The sequence below is a fragment of the Narcine bancroftii genome, chromosome 4 (genome assembly GCF_036971445.1).
Source record: "Narcine bancroftii isolate sNarBan1 chromosome 4, sNarBan1.hap1, whole genome shotgun sequence".
NCBI classification, from domain to species: domain Eukaryota; kingdom Metazoa; phylum Chordata; class Chondrichthyes; order Torpediniformes; family Narcinidae; genus Narcine; species Narcine bancroftii.
Genome location: NC_091472.1, coordinates 224,746,709 through 224,769,674, shown reverse-complemented (window position 1 = coordinate 224,769,674; position 22,966 = coordinate 224,746,709). Strand labels below are relative to the sequence as shown.

Sequence of the window (22,966 nt, the reverse complement as noted above, 5' to 3'; positions counted from 1 at the left end):
ATTTAATTTGCAGTGGAATAAAACTTTTTTTAACCACTGTTATCAAGATTTATACCTGTAGTACATGATGTCTAGTGACAAGAAATACTCAAAAACCTATTAACAAGAGACTTCTGTAAATTAGTAATAAACATATACAACCTTATTGTGAACTAAATATGGTTTTCAATCATAATTCTCATATATTTATGCCCATAAGGTGATATTGTGCCAGGCCAATTTTTTTTTGATTCACGAATGCTTCTTAGCATCTGATCTTCCCACAAAAAAAATTAGAACTTTCTTGTACAGGCCTTGCCATTACACAAAGACAAATTTCAATGCACGGCTCACCTTTAACTGCTTTCTAATATGGGTGTATGTGTCGCTGGCATTTATTGACCGTTTCTAATTTTGCCTGGGATTGTAATGACAGCCAGCCTTGAAGAGTCTGCATAAATACAGTGTTCCATTAAGTAGTGGCTCTCAACATTTTGTTCAGCTATGTGCCACCTTAAGCATTCCTTTACTTCCTGAAAATCACATGTACAAACCAATGGGTCTCCAGACTTTTGGGAAGGGGGGTGCAGTGTGGAGGCTGACCTAGTGTAGTCTATGTTCCTTCCCAGACCGCTAACAATATCTTTGTGAAGCACAAAAGCTGTAGATACTGAAATATCAAGGGAACCACCTTCTACAAAAATAGGATTTTCATTTTGTTTTGGTGGAAATATTTTTTGAGAAGGTTCATTTTCATTGCCAAATTGACAACCTTAGTCTTGTATCTGTAATACTTATCTTTGCAGCAGACACTCTTAACAAACCCTCGAACCACAGGTTAAGGGAAAGACAATAAATTTCCAAGTCAGGATATTGATTTCTGCCCTTGGCCTTTCATAGGTGACAGAAACCATGGGTTTGTTAGGCATTGCAGAAGTAACTGTTGAGTAGCTGCAGTGCATCTGATAGACCTTCTCCATCAATCCTAGTCTTGAACTGAAGGAATAACTAGATTGATTTACATAGCTTAGCTCAGGTCATCCCAGAACCTGTATTGTGCTTGAATCACAGTCACTGTTGCAATGTAAGGGACGCTGTAGTCAGTGTTCACACAGCAAGGCTTCATGAACATAAGATATAGGAACAGGCCATTCAGATCCTTGGGTCTGCTTTGCTATGGCTGATCCTCCATTACAAAAGCAATTTTCCAGCTCTATTCCTATGATTCCTTCAATATCCAGATTCACTATCAATCAACGGCTGCTTGTCCCTGATAGCTCTTTGGGATGGAGAATTCCAAAGATTCACCAATTGCTAAATGGAGGGGGTGAATTCTTATTTCAGTTCCAAGTAGTATAAAAACCTCCCTCCTTGCCTTCAAAATGAAGTGAGGGATCTATAGAGTTTGCCTGATATGAAAACTATTACTTAAAAAAAAAGGGGGTGGGTGGCGTTGCGCTTCAGGAAATTTTAAGGTGGAGATGTTTTTGTCTCCTGTGTGAGGAGGGAGATCCCATTAAAGTGCAAGGACTTAAGTAAGTAATTGAGTCAGCTTTGGACTATAAGTTTTGGTAAATAAAGTTTTGTTCCCCATAAGCTCTACTGATAATGATGCTTAACGCAGGCAGAGTGGGAATGGATGCATTCCTGATGCTGGTGACAACTAGCAACTGTAGGTTGGACAATAATCAAATTCCTACCAGTGATGGTTACACATGCATGCCTGGCCCGGCACTGCAGCAAATAATTGATGCAGAAAGGGCACTCATGCAAAGGGTAATTAAGTTGTGTCAGTGGTAAATTGTGTGGCTGTCCATCCCCACTTGACTTGCTGTGGCCTCCAGTATTCTCTAATCCACATATAACAGCCTCCAAACATGATCCCCATCTCCCACCTGCAGCTTTACCCTTAAGGCTGCTGCTTTTTCTGCTGTGGTCTCCTGTAGCCCCTTGCAGAAATAAATTCATAAATAAGTGTCACTTATCTCACTTTCGGGGTACAGAGACTTTCGTAAAATTATACTGTTGTAACACAGCAACACAAGATGCTTCAGTTAGGACAATGACCTGAAGATAGAGCTGAATGGCGATTTATGAATCCCCTATTCCTACTGCAGCTAACTTGACCTGCATTGGCACCTCTAGCCCACTGTTGCCACCTGTGGCTCCCTATGCCTTTGTTGCCATGGCTGATAGTGGACTTTTAAAGGGAAGTGTCAGTTGCAGATCAGATGATGTGTTGTTCTGCAGTCATTCAGCTTGGGATTGGTAACTTGACGTTTTCCCAACTAAGAATGGGTAGTTACCCTCCACGAGGAAGAACTTGATGTCTCATCTGAAAAACTTTACAACAATCCCTTAGAACTGTTGAGATGAGATGATGTTGTTACTTACTATTTTGCAAATTGTGCCCACTAGAATGATATCCCTGGCATCTGGCTGTAACAAAGATAAGTTGCATTTTGATTCAGTAGTCTTTTTCAAGGTCGATGTTAACTCTGGTTTCAGTGAAGATAGAGCTGAGAATACAGTTTGCGGAATTAGAAAAGGTCTTTTGGTGTGGGGCATGTTTCATTGGAATTTGGACAATGAAAAATTAACTTGATAGAATTGAAAGAAGTTCAACTCCAGGTCGTTAGATGTATTTAAGGCAGAGATTGCCAGGTATTTGATTAGTCATGGCCTGGAGGGTTTCAGGGAGGGAGCTGGGGAGTGGAGCTGAGTTGAAGCATCCCATCATGATAGAATGGCAGAGCAAACTCTATGGTCGATTGGCTTACATCTGCTTGTATCTCTTGTGATTCCAGAAAGCTGTGCACATAAAAGTTTCTCAACTGCAAAGTAGCACTTTCTGGAATGTATTGAGTTGTACTGTGGCGGTGCACATAATTGCAGTGGTGAACCGGCCCTGTTTGTCACACATGGTCAGCGGAGCAGCCGGGGCAAAGATGGCTTCGCGGGTCCTTCTCTTGTGGCGCAAACCAGGACACAAGGGGCGGACTGAGGATGGTCTTAAAGGTTGCAGCGCAAACTTCAAAGTAAATCACACACAATATGCTACACTGGTGACCCCAGCGAGCCTCCACGTTCTGAAGGCTTGGCACAATGGAGTCAATAGCTGTCGGTGTTGTTGAGTTAAAGCTGCCAACTTTCTAGATGAATAGGCCCCACACTTGGTTTGTCCAAGTGGAGGCCCAGTGCCAGATCAAACAGATAACCTTGGATTCGACAAAATACTTTTATGTCATCAGCTTGCTCAACCAGGAAGCTGCTTCACGAGTCGATGAACCCATCCAGGCGCCGCCAGAGGAAGGTAAATAGATGGCTCCAAGGAACCTCCTCATTAGCACTTACGGCCTATCATGGTGCAAAAGGGCTGCCAGGCTCCTTCACTTGGATAGCCTAGGGGACAGGATGCCGTCCGCCCTCATGGACAAGGTGCTCACCCTGGCAGAGGGCCACAAGCCCTGCCTCATGTTCGAGCAGGTGTTCCTTGAGCAAATTCCCGAAGACATTAGGCTCCTACTAGCCGATGTGGATTTCAGCAACCCATGTAAGGTCATGGCACAAGCAGATGTCCTCTACCACTCCAAGCGTGAACCCATAGACACAGACAACTGCGTTACAAGGCCGCTGCCCAAGGCCAGTCCAACATGTGAGCTGGGACCCCCTCCCCCACCCACGAACTGAAAGGTCCAAGCCAAAATGGTGCTTCTACCTCAGTGGTGGGGCGCAGGAGCACGCAGGCACCACTAGCTGTGCTCGTTTCAGGGAAACTACAGGGTCAGCCGCCATTAATGACCATGTTCACCATGACATAGTGAGCACGCAGGCACCACTAGCTGTGCTCGTTTCAGGGAAACTACAGGGTCAGCCGCCATTAATGACCATGTTCACCATGACATAGTGGGCCTCTTGCCAGTCTTCCAAGGGTCGTGCTGCCTGTTCACAATAGTGGACAGATTCACTCGAAGGCTGGAGGCCATCCCCATCCCAGACGCCATCACCTACATTTATGCCAAAGCTTTTCTTTCCACCTGGGTCTACCGTTTTGAGTCCCAGCACACATAACTACTAACCAGGGGGCCCAATTTACCTCCGCCCTTTGGAACAAATTCTCCAAACTCCTGGGAACCCAGCTACACCGCACCTGTGCCTACCACCCCCAGTCCAACGAACTAGTTGAGCATTTTTATCGCCACCTTAAGTCGGCACTGATGGCATGGCTCGAGAAGCCAAACTGGGTGGATAAACTTCTTAGTATAGGCACAGCATCTAAGGACAACCTCAAAACCTCCTCAGCAGAGTTAGTCTACGGTGAGATCCTTGCAGTCCTGGGCCAATTTCTTCCTTCGTTGCCAGGCCACCATCGTACTTGAAAGTTGGGAGACAAATTAGGATTACTTGCACCACCATCGCGACACTGTCACCCACCCTCCATTTACCCTGTAGACTTAAACTCCTGCAACTATATGTTTGTTTGCAGGGAAGGGGATAGGCCACCCTCCAGCGACACTATGAGGGACCCTACAAGGCGCTCCAGAGAAATGCATCTTCTTTCACTCTCAACATCAGGGGAAGAAAATAACTTTTCACACTGGACTGCTTCAAACTAGGACTTGGACTTGTCAGAGCCTGTAAAGGTCCAGCCACCAGTACATAGAGGTTGGCCACTGAAGCAGATCTCACCCAAAACGCACTGTGGGACTACTGGAGCCACTTCTGGGGGGAGGTGGTGTGGCAACGCATATGTTTGTAGTGGTGAACCGGTCCTTTTTCTCATGCGCGGTCAACAGGGCAGCTGCAGCAAAGATGGTGTCTCAGGTCCTCTTCTGTTGCAGACTGGAACTGTGCATATGAGCCTACGTCAGTGTGGCGTAAGTTCTGGGATGCGAGGGTCGAGCTCTGGACAGCCTTAAAGGCTACAGCGCAAACTTCAAAGTAAATCAGTTGTGCTAAACAAGCTCACAGTCTGCTGTCTCAGTTTTTTCTCTACGCTCGTGCACAACACACTACAGTACTTCCCTAATCAGCACTCTTACTGATTTTTTTTGGTCTCTAGAAAAGTGGGACACTTTGGAGGCAAGACAGAAAGAGTAACAAATATATCTACTTCTGTTCACATGCCAATGAGTACAAATCTTATCTAATGTTCAAAATGTGAACAATAATCAGTGAACTGCAGTCAATAACTCACGAGACAAGAGTTATGCAAATAACATAAGCTTTTATTAGCAAGAACATGGCAGTATTAGCTATTGAGGCTAGTGCCAATCTGAGCTCTGAGCAGTGGACTGGAACACTATAAGCAAACAAGGGGGCTACTTCCCCCAGTCAGCCTATAGTGCCGGCTCTCCATACCAGCTAGCAGCAAGCAACCACATTATACATACAAGCAATACCAAGGATCAGCGCACTCAGCCCCCCCCCCCCCCCCACAACTTTTAAAAAAAACGAAAGTTAGTCGTGACCGACTGGTAAAATAATGGACTAAAGGCTTAATTAAGAGTGAACAAGTGTAGTACTAGTAGTTACAATTACAAGTTGAGTCTGTCCAGTGGCTTGATTTGACGTCTGGACTGTCTCAGTTCCTGCAGTGGTGAGATTGGACTTGGAGATTCTTGTGGTGGTGATACCTGAGTTGGAGAAGGTCCAATGGTCAGTGTTGTAGGGAATGGTGGAAATGATGGCATTGTGGATGGATGTTCGGTGCCATCATCTTGTGGAAGAGAATGGATGTGGTGGGGTGAAGAGTCCCTCAGTGATGTTGGCAATTGTTCATCCCTGTGGCCAGAAGAGTTAGGTGGTTGGGTACCATGCGATACTTGTGTGGGTGGGCGGGCTGGGTGTTTGAGGTGGAGGTAGTGACTCTAGCACCCCAGCTGGTGCGAGGTATCGGACAGACACCGTGTTCTTCTTCCTGTCTGAAAGAACAACAAAGACATAATGTGGTTTAGCATGAAGGAGTTGAACTTGTTCGACTAATGGATCTGACTTGCGGGGTGTGACGTGATGCTTGAGCAGCACAATTCCAGGGTTGTGAGCCAGGCATTCCAGTCGTTGATTTCCTTGGGAAAGAAAGCATATATTTGTGAGGTGTCACATTGGTGGCCGTGCAAAGGAAGGAGTGGATGGAATGTAGCGTGGCTGGGAGAAGTTTCTGCCAGCGGGAGAGAAGGGAGATGTTTAGTTTTGAGACCAAGGAGATTGTGGAGGAGTTTTCTTTCTCTACTTGTTTGTTACCTTATGGACTATAGCCAGTGGTACGGCTGCTTGCAATGCTTCTGGCCAGTTGGTACTGGTGGAGTTCGTTACTCATGAAGGAGGATCTCCTGTCGCTGTGTATGTATTCTAGATAACCGAAGAGGGAGAAGAGGTGATCAAGGCACTTGACTTAGCGGAGGATGTGTCTTTGAAGGGAATTGCGAAAGGGAAATGGAAGAATTCATCTATAATGGTGAGCGAAAGGGAAATGGAAGAATTCATCTATAATGGTGAGGATGTATATGTTGGTGTTGGTGGAAGGTAGGGGCCCTTTGAAGTTGATACTGAGGCGTTCGAAGGGACGGGTGGATTTGATGAGGTTGGTGTGTAATGGTCGGTAAAACTGTGGTTTGCACTCTGCGCAGATTTGGCAATTGCGAGTGACCGTGCGAACCTCATCAACAGAGTAAGGGAGGTCGCAAGATTTCACAAAATGGTAGAGCCTTGTTACCCCAGGGTGGCATAATTGATTGTGTAGCGTTTGGAGTTGAGTGAAATTTATAGAAACACAAGCACCTCTGGATAAGGCGTCAGAGGGTTCATTGAGTTTGCCCGGGCAGTACAGAATGTCAGAGTTGAAGGTGAATAGTTCCACTCTCCAGTGGAGCATTTTGTCGTTTTTAATTTTGCTACAAGCCTGGTTGTGGAATGTGAAGACCACAGATATATTGGCCAGTGATTTGGGTGAATCGTCTACCTGCTAGATAATGCCGCCAGTATCCAATAACTTTGACAATTGCCTGACCCTCTTTCTCAACTGAAGAGTGTCGTATTTCAGGGCCCTGCAGGGTGTGGGAGACTAAAGCAACGGGTCTGCCTGCTTGATTTAAGGATGCAGCCAGGGGAAAATCTGAGGCGTCACTTTCCACTTGGAATGGCTTAGATTCTTCGATAGCGTGCATGGAGGCTCTGGTAATGTCTTGCTTCATATTAGTGAAAGCAGCGAGAGCTTGTTCTGAGAGGAGGAAAGAGGATGTTTTGATAAGAGGTTGAGCTTTGTCGACATAGCGAGGTATCACTGGGCCCAGTAGGAGAAAAATCCCAGACGTCTTTTGAGGGCCGGTAGTTTCATGAGAAGGCGCATCCGGTCAGGATCTGAGCTGATTACACCAGGATGGGCAATTTAGTTGCATGGAAAATGCACTTTTGTTCATTGTATTTGAGGTATAGGTTCTGGGCAACTTTGAGAAATTTGTCGAGATTAGCGTCATTGTCCTGTAAGTTGTGATATTACTAAGTATGGATAGGTGGTGTTAGGTTATTGTCATCCACCATGTGGTTTATTTCTCTCTGGAATACAGACACTCTGTTAGTGACCCCAAAAGGGGCACAGAGAAATTGATACAGCCTACCATCAGCTTCGAAAGCCGTACTTTCATGAATGGGCAGCTAGTGATAGGCAGACTTCAGGTCTATAGTGGAGAAAACTTGTAGCGGGCTATTTTGTTCACCATGTCATTTATTCTTGGTAAGGGATAAGCATCCATTTGAATGAATTTGTTTAGTTTGGCTGTAATTGACAACCATCCGATTCTTTGTCCCTTGTTTTACAACTACGACTTGAGGACACCAGGGGCTGGTGCTGGGTTCGATAACGCCTTCCTGCAGTAGTTGTACTTCTGATTTGATGAAAGACCTATCTGCAGCAGAGCAGCACTGGCTCTTGGTTGCTATGGGTCTGCAATCAGGTGTGATATTGGTGAATAGTCATGACGGGGACACTCAGCATCGAGAGGTTCCAGGAGGGCTGTCTGACTATCAGAGGCAGGTGGGGTCCATTGTAAGCTAGGGTTACGCTTTCATGCTGGCACTGGAAATCCAGCCCAAAGAGCACAGGGCACCGATTGGGTAGGGCGAGCATTCGGAAATCTTTACATTCAGTGCCCTTGATCAACAGGTTGGCAAGACAGTAGCCATGTACCTCTGCAGTGTGGGAGCTAGAGGATGGGCGAATTTTATGGTCAGCGTTTCATACTTCAAGAGCGCAGAAGGCAGCCACACAAGGGTGGATAAAACTCTTGGTGCTTCCACTGTTGAACAGGCAGTTCGGCGGGTGTCCATTTACTTCTATATTCTATATTTACTTCTATATTCAGCATGGAACGGGTTAAATCATGGCTACTTGCCTGATTTGTTAGTGTTAGTGTTGCATAATTCTGTTCTTCATGTTGCTCATCTCTAGGGGGTGCTGTCCAACTAGACTCGCACAAAGCATTGTGAGCTGGTGGGAAATGTTGAGATAAGCAGGCAGAAGAGATTGATGGCTGTTCCCACTTTTTGTGGTGATATGACCACCAGCCTACTGCAGGAAGACCACCTAAGGGCTGACTTCACCTGGCTGGCTGTCAATCAGTCGACCCGATTATAGACCTGAGCTGGCCCCTCCTGAGCTAGTCACACGGGAGCCACCGAAACATGAACTGGTGTTCAGATTTTTATCTGAATAAAGCCTGTTGTACAGTCTTTCAAGTTTTGTCCTTGCTTGCTACTATCTCAGCGCACCACATTCTTCTCCAGAGATAACAGCAGTTTTGGCAGTCCATCTCAGATGCTTAGCTTATCTTAAAGTATCATTTCAGTTGATCTCATGGAGCCACAGCCATGGCAGAGCCAATGGCTGAGTCTTGAGTCTGGCTATTCGGGCGATTCGGCAGAGTATCATGTAGAGTAGGGGCATGTGGCCATGATTCATCAGCTGGTTCAGACGAGTAGATAATCCTTCCTTCTAATCACAAGGTCTGAAGACTCTGCAATTCTTATAGCTTGATTTAAATCCATCTCACCCATCTCTAGCAGCAGCTCTCTCACGTAGTTTGATTTCACTCCAGTCCAATGAGTCCAGGGCCAGTATATCAACAAATTCTTCAGCAGATTCTACTCTCCTTAAGCATGCTGTCCCCAGGTCATGAAGGGTTAGGATAAAGTCACTGTTCGACTCCCCTGGTTGCTGCTTGCGAGTAGCCAGCAAGTGTCTGGCATGCACTTCATTCCGCTGGCCCACGTATTTTTCTCTCAGAGCAGCGATAGCAGCCAAATAAGTCTCTTGGTCTTTTATCAGTACGTCGGCTTTGGTGCCTATCCAGGACAGAAGTAGGAGTAGCTTCTGCTCATCGTCCACCATCCCAGTCACATTTAAAAATGTTTCCAGGCACCACAGCCAAAGCTTAAAGAGAGTCGCAGCCTCCAGGGCCCGTGGGTCGAGCTTGAGCCTGTCCGGTTTCATAATTTGCTCCATTCTTACCAGAGCTCGAGGTCCAGGCACAGGCATCTGCTTCTGCTCCGGCAATGCGGGAGGCTACACTGGCTGTGGGCCTCCAGAGGAGGGAGAGGAGGCAGTTGTTGAGCCTCCGGTCGGCGAGCCCATGCTCCTCCAATTGCTCCATTGTCTTCATCCCCCGACTCTGTTTTCAGATCGGGCACTGCTTTGAAGTCATCTCAAAAGAACATTGCTAATAAAATTGAACCAGAGTCAATAACTCACAAGACAGGAGTTATGCGAATAACATGGGCTTTTAGTAGCAAGAACATGGCAGTGTTAGCCATCTACAAGGCTCGTCCCAATCTGAGCTGAGAGCAGTGGACAACCAGGCTCACTAGCTAGCAGCAAGCAACTACATTCTACATCCAAGCATGCAATACCAAAAATCACCACAGCCAGTTAATGTTTAACCCAGTTAGTTAATGCAGTGTTTGTTAATGTGGTGTTCCTGCCCCACCTGTACTTACCTGTAGACTATAAATTTATTTGCGATGACTATAAATAAGCAACATTTAAAAACTCCTGGAGCTCGCGTTATGATTTTAAGGTGCTTTCAATGTTGTATTTTTTCAGCAAGTGCCCATAACTATTTCGTCCAATGAAAATTGTGGCAAGTGGTAATTTTTGCTTAATGGTGGTACCTGAATGTTTATAATGTATGGGATGTTGTTATTGTGGAACAGTGTCTCATGGTGAATTTGATGCAAATCCGACCGACCGTAATGAAGAATTTCTGTAAATATTGGAAAGGAAAGACTAAACAAACAAAAAAAAATCAGTCATAGATATTAGATCCTTGATTCGCTTGTTGATGTGTTTGACTTTTGCAATAATTGCAGTTAAATAGGCAGTAGAAGAATTGTGAATATTTTTATGGTAATTTATCAGGCAGCTCGCTAAATTAGTACCAGTAGTTAATGTCTCAATGAAGAATAGAACTAACAACCATAGTTTTGCATTTCTTCATGTGTGACCATGCAGAGTCTTTCTTGTTTAACCCAGTTGTGTGATATTGATATCAGGCTGTAATATGGATTGCTTTACAGAATAAAAGCGCGATTTAGTTTTTAAAATTTTAATTTAGAGATACAGCATGGTAACAAACCTGTGCTGTCCAAATACATTAATTAAACTACAAATCCGGTACGATTTTTCAAGGATAGGAGGAAACCTAATCAGACCAAGAGAGAACGAACACAGACAGTGCCGGATTAAAACCTCGATTGTTGGCATTCTAATAGCATTGTGATAATTATGCCACCCTAAATGTTCATCATGCCTCCCTAAACACTAACCCTGATAAATTTATTAGAAGCAGGAAAGGTGAACCAGGTAAATCGAGCCACTGGAAATTGTTAGAGAGCAAAGCAAAATTTTAATTATGTAGGCATTCCTGGGAAAGTAGCAGAAAGTTAAACAGTACAAAAAGGAAATGTTATTCATGTTACAAAATATTTAACAATTTAAAATTGAACTCTGTAAATGTTAGAAATTAGTAGAATTTGTGGATCAAATAATGTTTTGCATTGAAGTTCATTAATCAGTACAAGAGAAAGCTATGAAGTACCATTTTTAGGCAAATTCAGAGGGAGGGTTTGTAGATAAAAGAAGTGGAATTGGCTGTAAATTTCTGCATTTTGTATCATAGTCCAAGGTATTCAACATTAAGATCTTTCATGAACCATTACATCATTGGAGAGTAGCTGGCTGATTGCAGTTGCTCCATTATAATCTCTGAAGCCTTCCCTTTTGGTCAGTTTGTTCATCCTGTCTGGCTGAAAAGATTTAAGATATTTCTAAACTAACCTATACATGAGTTGAGCAGAAAAACATTGGAAGTCATTGGTACTATTCTCTCTTGCTAAGATTAAGATTATAAACTAAGCTGTTACTTCTCAGATAGTCACTGTTGAAAAGTATTAAAATATCATTTACTTTCGAGCGTTCCAATGCAGGATTAATTCAAAAGTGCCTCCCTGATGCAGGCTTCCAAAGCACAAATTTCAGACTCTGGAACACCCTGGATGGATGATTAAATTATATGATAGGAAAACATTGTTATCTTTAAATCTGGCAACATGTATATTGGGCCTCGCCTTGTGAGATTGAAAAGTATTTTGAGTGGTTAATGGAAACTGAGGAATGTTTGGATATTACATTTCACCTAATTTATCTGGCCTTTGGTCCTTGAGTTGACTTTTTAATCTTAAAACATGATAGTTCCTCAGCCCCACACTGCCCACTTCTATCTCCTAGTCTGACCACAAGCAGAACTGCCTAGCAGACCCATCGTTTCTGCCTGTCCCTCCCCTACTGAACTTTTCTCACCATACCTCAATATCATCTTGTGCTGCCCCCAACCACCCCCCCCCAGCCAAATCCAGATTCTTCCTTCCTACATCTGAGACACCACTCCTGCTCTCCATCTCTTTGAAGAATTCCTATTCACCAGCCCCATGGCCATATATTCATCCAGATGTGCAATCCCTCTGTACTTACATTCCCCATCAGGAAAGCCTCTGAGTGATGGTGAGAATCCAGGAGGTTACAAATCCTAAGACCTCCCAGACCTAGACCAGTAAACAGCATTAAAAAATTTAAAATCCAGGACAAAAAGGGGGAAAAAAAACTCCTGTCTGAATACAAGAAGAGGATGAGGAAACTTCAATTAACAAAAAAACTGAAAATACACCAAGGAAATGGGCGGCCCGACAAGCGTCTGAGGCAAGTGGAGGAGCCTCGTGTCGTGAGTAATGGCAGTGCTGACCCGAGAGCCATCAAGGAGGACGCAACCCGCCTACCTCAGCATCAATAAGAGTTCCGCAGGCAGGTGGTGCCCAGAGTGAAGGAACGGTCTTGAGCGGCAGTGAGAGCAGTAAAATCAGCTCGTAGATTTGGGTGCCAAGCAGCAATCTCCCCAATGGTCAGGTCCGCGGCCGGTGTGTCGAGTCGGGAGCGATGGTCTTAATTGGAGCCAGTGTGAGCTCAGGAATAGCAAGCTCTGACGAGGATAAGAAGGAGGTCGATCGGGACAGCGATTGCGAGGGCTGTCGAGCGGAGATGATGTTCAGCAGAGCGTACACAATGGCAGCAGTCTAATGTGCGAGGGACCTAGCCACAAGGCCAAGAGAAACTGGAAGGTCGGGCTGCTACAGAAAAGGGAGTAGGTGGGCCCGGAGCCCACCTTGAGATATTTTACAGACTCTGACCCAAATGGAAAAGAAGTTGGAGAGGGTAGTGGACAGAAAAGCCAGAGACATGTCAAAAAAATTAGACAGGATGGAGGGGGCCCTGGTGAATATAACAGGCAGGATGATAGAAGTAAAGGAGAGATTGGGGCAGGGGAGGATCGAATTGCCAGAATAGAGTAAGAAATTAAAGGTCTCCTCAAAGAAAGAGATGAGGTAACATTAGTGGACAGGGTTAACTGCATCAAAATGAATGTGTTGCCATGATTCCAGTATCTTTTCCAGAAATTGCCTGTGATGTTACCCTGGTGTTTCTTCAAAGAGTTGCTACACAAGGTCAAAATGTTTCTCTGGAATGATAAGGTGGCAAGGGTCTCTATGGAAAAAAATTAACATGGGACTACAGACTAGGTGGATTGAGGATGCCAGACTTTAAAAAATATTATTGGGCAGCCCAGTCGAGATACAGCGCCTCTCTCTTCTAGGGAGGAGATGTATCATCCTGGGGACAAATTGATCTGAACCTGGTGGACGAGAGGATGGGATGCTAAATTGCTGTCAGGAAAGAAGGGCAGTCCCATATTAAAACAAGTGATTAATATCTGGAACAAAATTAACCAATATTTGAACATCAAAGTGGGACTGTCCTCAAAAACATCCTGACTCCTAATAAATTAATACCATTAATGGTATGTAACAAGATCCTAGACACCTGGCTCCATAACGGCATCAGGTGCATGGAGGACTGTTACGAGCAGGGGCAATTAATATCATTTGAGCAACTCAAAAATAAATATGATTAGCCAAATCTGACATTCCACTGCTATCTTCAAATAAGATCTTTTTTACGGGACGTATTTTGTCAAAGTATGGCCTTTCCTTGGTGCAGTGCCATAGAGACCATGATTCGAAGGGGAAGTGGATAGAAATTCATTTCTGCAATGTATTTCTTGCTCCACTTGGATGGATCCAAACCAGGCCTCTGTAGATCTAGAGAAAGATGGGATTCGGACTTGGATATTGTAATTGATGAGGGATGTTGGTCTGACTTATGCCAGAACAGCATGACCACAGTCATCAATGCAATGTACAGGTTGGTGCAGTATAATTTCTTGCACCAGCTGTATCTAACACTGCAGAAAATAAACAGGTCAAAACCAGAACTCTCGGACCAATGCTTCAGATGTGATATGACAACTGGGACGTTCATGCACACAACCTGGTCATGTGCCAAGGTGAGGCCCTTTTGGGAAGAACTAGGCCAAGTCCTAGGGAAAAATCATAGTTAAACCATTCCCACAGGACCCAGAGTTGTTCCTGCTGGGATATATAATGGACATAAGGCTTACAATGAAGCTGTCCAAATTTCAAATCCAATTTGTGTTAATCACATTGGCAGTGGCCAGGAAGTGCATTGCGGCGACTTGGAAGTCCGACTCTAGTCTTAATATCAAACGATGGAACAAGGAAATGCAGGCTGCGTTCCCCTGGAGAAAATAACTCATAACCTGAGAAACAAATATGGTACCTTTAGTAAGATCTGGCAGCCATACGTGCACTGCATTGGCGCATGGTGGTAATTGGTTTCCCCATTCCTTGCTGTTGCTTCCTCTCCCTCACACTGATCCCGATCAAGGAAAGTAAGGAATGAATATCAGCCCAGAGGCCGCCCACTGAGCTGCGACAAATCCTGTCTCTTATTTATGATTTATTTATCTAGTGCTAAAGTTAGTGTTGTTGTTGGTTGAAATTTGAGTGAGTAGTCTCGTTTTATGTGTTGGGGGAGGGGGGTTGGTAGAGACATGGGCTTGTATATATTGTCATAAAGAAAATTAATATATGTATATTTGAATATGAACTGCCATTGTTGGTATGACACTCTATATGGCTGTACAAGCTTGTGTGGAAATATAAATATAAAATAAAATATTCCAAAAAAAAGGCCTCCGAGCCCTCTGTTTTTTTTTCCTTGAATGGAAAGCCATTCATTTTCCATCAACAAATGTTCTCCTCTACTTGGTGTAACTTGTCTCTCTGGGACTCACTGGTCCACCCTTCCCTCCCCACCCGCCTTTCTACCCACTTGGGTGCTTCTTGCCATAACTACAGAAAGTATAAAACTTGTCCCTACACCTCCTCTTCCATCCAAACAGCACAAACAAACATTCAAGATGAGACAGAACTTTACATCATCCAACTTAATCTACTGCAGTTGGTGTACCCAGTGTGGCTTCCTGTTAATTGGTGAGATTAAATTGAGTGACCACTTCGCCGAACACCTACAATCTGTGGATTTATATTTGAGCTTTCTGCAGCCAATCATTTCAACTCCCCCCAACCATTCTGCTAATGACGTGTCTGCTCTTAGCATCATCCATTATCAGGGTGAGACCAGATCTAAACTTGAGGATTAACACATCTTATTCCTCCTTGGCAACTATAAACTTGACAGCATTTACAGTGTTTTCTAATTTTAGATAACCACTAGCCCAACATGGTTCCACTGTTTCCATATTTTAATTACCTACTCTTGTGTATTTTTAATTCTGCCCCCCCCCATCTTATTTCCTCCTTTATATACATAATATAATCCCCATACCACTCATCTTGCTGGGCTCCACACCCAAAATGGACGCTGTCTGACATGTTGAGTTCCTCTACAAATTCTTTGTATGCTAAAATTAATTGCAAAAGATAATAAATGCAAGTTGCAATCAGGAAAATAATTATTTTGTGTCTTTTCTCTTTAATCTTGTTAATTTCACAGAAAAAAAAGTGTATCACTGATGGTTAAGGTACCCTGGATATGATTATCACACTCAATGTAATTTTTTTCCACTGGTTGATGTACGGTATTCATCCCTGTATTACTGTTTTTCTTTCTCTGATTTACCACCCCTTAACCATTCTCTCTCCTTCAACTTTCTTCACAAAGGAACAACATTTCTCAGTGCTCCCAATATCTTGCAGTTTTCCTCAAAGTAATTGAAACTTCCACCAAGCCATAACTATAATACAGTAGTTACCGATAAATGTTAAAAGTTGTTAGCTATCAGTGTAAATCTGCATATTTGAAAAATACCTATAGTTTTATTAAATCAGGCCTTTAATCTTGCAGACAAATGCTTGGTTGAGCACCTTTGCTCTATCCTCTAAAATCACCACCCCCTCATGTTGGTGATTATCACACTCAAAGTAATTTTTTTCCACTGGTTGATGTACAGTATTCATCCCTGTATTACTGTTTTACTTTCCAAACAGACCTTCTCAGTGAAGCAACACTTCACTTGTGAATCTGTAGGGGTCATTTACTGCATCCAGTGCTTCTGATGCATTGGGAAGACTGGAAGCAGAGTGTGAGATTGCTTTCTTGAGCACCTTTGCTCGGTCCACTGCAACAGCAAGGACCTCACAGTGGCCAATCACATCAATTCCACACAACATTGCCACACTGACATGTCTGTTCATGGCTTCATGTACTCTAGGTTGAGGCCACCCAAAAATTGCAAATATTGGACCTTGTGTTTGTCTTGGCAGTTTCTAATCAGATAGCATTAATATTGATCTTCAATTTCTGATAATGCCCTCTCCTGATCTCTCGCTTTCCCGACCTCTCTGTCTCCTTTCCTCCAGCTCCTCAACCCCTTTCTCTCACCCGAGAGCTATCTTTCTGCTGCCTTCTCCATCATTCCTCAGCTTTATTTTCTTTTCCCTTCCACCTGTTAGCCTGTGCTCCTCCCCCTTTCTCTTTCCCTCCTCCTCCTTTTTATTTGGACGTCTGCTTGGTTTTTTGGTACTCCTGAAGAAGGGCTCAGCCCTGAAATGTTGACTGCCTTTTGTTTTCTATGGATGCTGTGTGACCTGCAGAGATTCTTCAACTATTTTATGTACTGCATATATACTCTTGCCTGCTATTTTTTGTTAGTTTCTTTGTTTAAATACATGGATATACAAAATTATTTTCATTTTAGTGTTAGCAGGCTTAACATTTCTTTACTAAAATCGGTTTTGAGGTTTTAAAAGAAATTATGAACAGAGGTATCTTTATGCTTTGGAATTCGTCTGTGCTCCATTTTTTTTAGACACACAGCACGGTACAGACCCTTTCAGCTCACGAGCCCGTGCCACCCAATTGACCTACAACCCCAATGTTTTGAATGGTGGGAGGAAACTGGCGCACCTAGAATGGAGAAATTAGAAGAACGTACAAACTCCTTATAGATAGGATAGGATTCGAACCCCGGCCCAACCGCTGGCGCTGTAACAGCGTTGCGCTAACTACAGCACTAACCGCACTGCTCATTCTTGGATATTTATTTTATCAGACCAGTGTCTGTTTATCTTAATTTTTCCTGATTTTTTTAGTCCTCCTTGAAGCCAGGATTGGCTTGTGATTATGACTTGTTTTCTGTTGGGAGCAAAATAATGCAATAATGAACTTTTACTTGGGCTTTAATTTGTATTGGTGACACATGCCATTAGACTATTGATGAGAAATTAATGCTGGAAAAATAATTGTACAGGTATGATGTTTGGAGGGTGTTCTGATTAAAGTACAAAAAAACATCCTGGTTTGATAACAGAGTAGAACCCAACACAAATTGGAGAAAGAAGCTGAGTCTGACTATCAAATTGACTGTGTAGCGGTGTGGTCATTGTCAGCATGGGCTGAGTCAGAGTGGTAAGGCTTAGGCTCAACAGGATTCAGCAAGAACATGTAATAGATGAAGGATAGTAAGAGTTGAAGTAAGAAAGGGCCACCCTTTTCAAAGAACCAAAAGGAGTCAGCTGGTAGGCACAGGTAAGGGGAGGTTTTATATGTCATATATTTTGTTCCTCTAGTCATAAACAGTCGGAATGGCAGCCAAAGCAGGGGAATGTTCCCCTTGCAGAATGTGGATCATCAGGGAAGACTGAAGTATCCTTGTCGACTTCATCCACGAGAAGTGCATCCAGCTGCAGCTCCTGACAAGCTGAGTGAAGGAATTGGAGCTGGAGTTAGATGAACTTAGGATCATTCGGGAGGCAGAGGGGGTTATAGACAGGAGTTACAGGAACACTATCGCACCTAGGGGAAAGGAAGAGGCTGGATGGGTGATAGGAGAGGGAAATGGAACAGACAGCCAGTGCAAGGCACTACTGTAACCATTGCTCTCAATAACAAGTATACCATTTTGGATACTGTTGGGGGGGCAACCTACTAGGGATAAGCCATAGTGATCAGGTCTCTGGCATTGAGTCTGGTCCTGTGACTAAGAAGGGAGGAGAAGAGGCAAGCTGTAATGATGGGGATTCCATAGTTAGGGAGACAGATAAGAGGTTCTGTGGAAGAGATTGAATATCCTGTATGGTATGTTGCTTCCCTGGTGCCAGAGTCCGAGATATCTCAGATTGAGTTCACAGCATTGTCAGGAGGAAGAGTGAGCAGTCAGATCTCGTGGTTTATATAGGGACTAATGACGTGGGTAGAAAAAATAAGGAGACCTGCAAGGAGAGTTCAAGGAGTTGGGCATGAGGTTGAAGGACAGGACCTCCAGGGTTGTGATCTCAGGATTGCTACCCATGCCATGTGCTAGTGAGGTTAGAAATAGGAAGATAATGCAGTTTAAGACATGGTGCAAGAGGGAGGCTTCAGGTTTCTGGATCATTGGGCTTCCATTCAGGGAAGGTGGGATCTATTCCAACAGGACCTTCTTGAGAGAAGGTTTGCTTGTGCTGCTCCAGGGGGCTTTAATCTAGATTTGTGGGGGTTGGGAACCAGAGTGCCAGAGCAGATACAGGAGTGGAGAAGGGAAAAGATGATGTGAAAATTGCATGCACCATTTGAAGTCAACAGGTTGAATGTGGTGGGAATGTTCTCAGGTTCATCTATTTCAATACAAGGAGTATTGTAGGAAAGGCAGATGAGGTTAGAGCTGGATTGGCATGTGGAATTATGACATTATGGCCATTAATGAAACTTGGCTGCAGGAGGGGCACGAATGGCAGCTCAATGTTCTGGGCTTCTGTTGCTTTAGAAGCAATAGAGTGGAGGTATGAAAGGGCATTGCTCGTCAGGGAAAATATCACAGCTGTGATCAGGCAGGACAGACCAGAGTGCTCATCTACTGAAGCTGTATGGGTGGAGCTGAGCAATGAGAAAGGTATGACCCAACAGTCAACGAGAATTGGAGGAGCAAATCTACAGAGAGATAACTTGCCACATATTGACTGGGACTCCCATACTGTAAAAGGGCTGGATGCATGGAGTTTGTCAAATGTGTTCAGGAAAGTTTTCTAAATCAATATGTAGAGGTACCAACTAGAGAGAGCATAATACTGGATCTCCTATGAGGGAATGAGACAGGACAGGTGACAGAACTTTGTGTAGGATAACATTTTGGGTTCAGTGATCATAATGCCATTACTTTCAAGTTAATTATGGTGAAGGACAGGTCTTGGCCTCGGGTTGAGATTCTAAATTGGAGAAAGGCTAATTTTGAATAAATGAGAAAGGATCTAGGATGCATGGATTGGGGTAAGTTGATTTCAGGCAAGCATATGCGAAGTAAGTGGAAGACTTTCAAAGGTGAAATTTTGAGAGTACAGAGTTTGTATGTTCCTGTCAGGATTAAAGGTAAGGTTCACAGGATTAGGGAACTTTAGTTTTCGAGGGATATTTAGGATCTGGTATAGGAAGAAGAGAGATGTGTATAGCAGGTATAAGCAAAGCTGGAACAAATGAGGTACTAGAGGGGCATTAAAAAAATGTAAGAAAAACTTCAAGAAAGAAATCAGGAAGGCTAAAAGAAGTCATGAGGTTGCTTTGGCAGACAATGTGAAGGAAAACCCTAAGGGTTTCTAAGATATATTTGGAGTAAAAGGATAGTAAGGGACAAAATTAGTCCCCTTGAAGATCAGAGTGGCTGACTTTGTATGGAGCCAAAAGAAATGGGAGAGGTCTTAAATTACTTTTTTTCAATCAGTATTCTCTCAGGAATCTGACACAGGGTCATGGGAAGTAAGGAAAACAAACAGTGATGCCAATGAACCTATACAGATTAAAGAGGAGAAAGTGCTTGCTGTCTTACAGCAGATCCCCAGGGCCTGACAAGATAATACCTCACACCTTGAGGGAGGCTAGTTTAGAAATTGCATGGATTCTGGCAGAAATATTTAAAATTTCCTAGCCACAGGTGTGGTGCCGGAGGATTGGAGGGTAGCTCACATTGTTCTGTTGTTTTAAAAACAAGGCTCCAAAAGTAATGCTGGAAATTATAGGCTGGTAAGCCTGACACCAGTAGTAGGTAAATGATTGGAAGGTGTACTGAGAAATTGGATATACAATTATTTAGATAGCCAGGAAATGATTAGGGATAGGAGCTGGGTTGCAGGGAAATGTTTAACAGGTTAGGAGTTTATTCCCTGGAGAGTAGATGGATGAAGGGAGATATGATAGAGGTATTTAAAATTATAAGGAGGATAGATAGAGTAAATGTAGATAGGCATTTTTTCCACTGAGGGTTGGTGAGGTCAAACCAGAGATCAAGGGGAAAGGGGGAAAAGTTTAGGGGGAACTTCTTCACACAGTGAGTGGTGGGAGTGTGGAACAAGCTACCAAATGAAGTGGTGAATATGGGCTTAATTTTAACTTTAAAAAGGAATTTGGACAGGTACATGGATGGGAAAGGTATGGAGGCCGATGGACAGAGTGCAGATCAGTGGGACTAGGCAAAAAAAAATGGGTTGGCACACAAAGGGTTGAAGTGTCTTGTTTCTGTGCTGTCATATTCTTTTGTTCTATGGGTCTAAATTCCAAATGAATAGAACTGATCTAGCCTAAACGTTCTTTGCAAAAAGAGTTATTCTGACTCTTCCCCTTTCCCCACTTTCAATTAATGATGATGGAATAATGTAAAAAGGCAGAAGCAATGTTTGTATCACTTGAACAGCAACATAAGCAACTTGCATACACGTAGAACTTTTTGATGCATGAAAACTAAGCCATCTCACGAGAACAAATTCTGAAAAGAGTTGCATGTTTGGATGCATGATCAAAAGCTTGAGTTTGAGGGGAAGCAATAAGGTAGCAGACATTATAAATTAAAGACTATTTATCACAAATGACCTTAGTACAGTGAGAAAGGTTCTTCAGCAAACAGACCAACAGGTTATCTATAACCAGTTTAAATATTTAATGGCACTTATCTGCCTATTCTGCTATGTTTGGGAATATTTAGCATGTTCTTCATTTAATGTGTATCCCTTTATCATTACTCTTTCCAAATGGTGGCAGGCAGCACTGTTAGTGCAGCGCTATTACAGCGTCAGTGACCTCAGGTTCGAATCCAACATTGTCTGTAAGGAGTTTGTACGTTCTCCCTGTGCTTGCCTGGGTTTCCTCTGGTTGCTACGGTTTCTTCCCACCATTCAAAAATGTACGGGGATTGTAGGTTAACTAGACGGCATGTGTTCTTGGGCTGAAAGACCCTGTGACCTTGCTGCTTGTCTAATTTTTTTTTAATTAAAATTTTTAAAACATTTCACTACTTGTAAGAGCGTTTCTGATCTATATTTTTAAAACAATGTCTTGTTGCAGTTTTTTTAAAAAATATACTGATCTCTTTAATACTTCCCAAGCCCATCTTAAATACAACATCAGCCTCTATTTAAAATGTGTGTTATTTTTGAAAGTAGAAATAAATAGCTAGTGGCGTCCTTCACTTCCCGGCTCACCTTTGTGGCACTCTTCTCACAACTAGAGCAGACACCAAATATGAATGTCAGAAAGTGGGGCATCCAACCTGCCCTTGGGAAATTTTATTACTTTGTGACAGCCCTTCGCAGCTCCCCCACGGGGCCTCACAAAATGAAGGACGAACACGACGATCCAGCAGGCTGGACAAGGCCCGCAGTGCTGCCCTCCAATTGTCCACAACCAGAAGAGCTTAACTGGCCTATCAGGGAAAGCGGATCACAAACACACCAATCAGTGCTGAGAGGGTTTTGACCCGCTCCTCAGCTTGAGAATAAAAGCAGGGCTGTGAGCCCAATAAAACTCAGTGTTAACTACATTCATTTGTAGTTTGTGTCATTCTTTCTGAACTAGCCTGCATGCAGCTATAACCTCTCCTGCACTATAGGCTCAGAGCCATAGCTTGTAGCAGCTAGCTACAACTTTGATTTTTTTTTAATGACTAAAAAATGTAGAAAATAATGTAAATGAGAGGGTGTTTTCAAAAGTAGGATGATATTATCCAGGAGATTCCAATGTTAAGTGCTTAATCAGTGTAGTTCTGGCGTTTTGGTTTTGGTACAAACGTAACATCATGGAGACCTTCACTTTTGAAACAGTTTCATGTTAAATAAAATTGAATGTTACAGATATAATGGGTTTTGATTGATTTATTTTCATTCATTCCTGTCTTTACCCCAGTTCTCAGTTCTGAAAGGGTAGATCAGATGACTAAGACCTACAATGACATCGACATGGTCACACACCTGCTGGCTGAGGTAAGCAATTTAAATTTTCCTAACTTCCATTCAAATCAGTTTTTAAAAAAAAGAATAAAAATCAGTAATCACTGATAACATCTGGCAAGCCAGCAAAGTTCTGATGTTTTGAAGTTATATTTCTATGCATGAACTGCTTCCAATTTAATATTTCACAGAAAAGAATTGAAGATTATATGAAATGTTCACAAATAAAATCATTCAGGACAAAACATCATTCACATCTGTGGCATTGTTTTTATTAAGCCAGCAATTCATCCTATTTACTCAATTTTTTATAGTCCTGCAAATGTTTTTTTTTTAAATTCGACATCCATCATGGTAACATGCCATTTCGGCCCACAAGTCTGAGCTGCCCAATTAACCTACATCCCTGGTATGATTTGAATGGTGGGAGGGAACCAGAGCCCCCAGGGAAAATCCACTCAGACACAGGGAGAACGTACAAACTCCTTACAGACCGCATGGGATTCAAATTCTAGATCATTTGTGCTAATCACCTCGCTAACCATGCTGTATATACTCAATTTTCTTTTAAAGCTTTATGTAGAATTTGTATCCATTACCATTTCACTCAGTGCAGTCCAGATCTTTACAACTTATTGAGCACCAAACATTCTCTCTTTTTTTAAAAATTTTGCTGAAAATATAAAAATCAACCTGGTCATTCACCCTCTTCAATGAAGACAATTCTTCCTGATTTACACAAACCAATTTATTTTGGAAACAATCTTAAATTACTCCTATTTGGTATGTTGTTGCTCTTGGGCTGACCCATAATACA

At 43.1% G+C, this 22,966-nt stretch overlaps 1 protein-coding gene across 6 annotated transcripts in view; it reads left to right on the top strand.

The window, feature by feature from the left end:
- Positions 1–22,966, top strand: part of trak2 (trafficking protein, kinesin binding 2) — a 175,014-nt gene that overhangs the window by 73,440 nt on the left and 78,608 nt on the right. For all 6 annotated transcript variants that reach the window (XR_011356409.1, XM_069934116.1, XM_069934117.1 and 3 more), the window contains one exon: positions 22,106–22,182. Coding sequence is in view for 5 of the 6 variants with exons in the window: in XM_069934116.1 (XP_069790217.1) it covers positions 22,106–22,182 (77 nt within the window). In the remaining variant the exon portion in view is untranslated. The remainder of the gene's footprint in view (positions 1–22,105; positions 22,183–22,966) is intronic.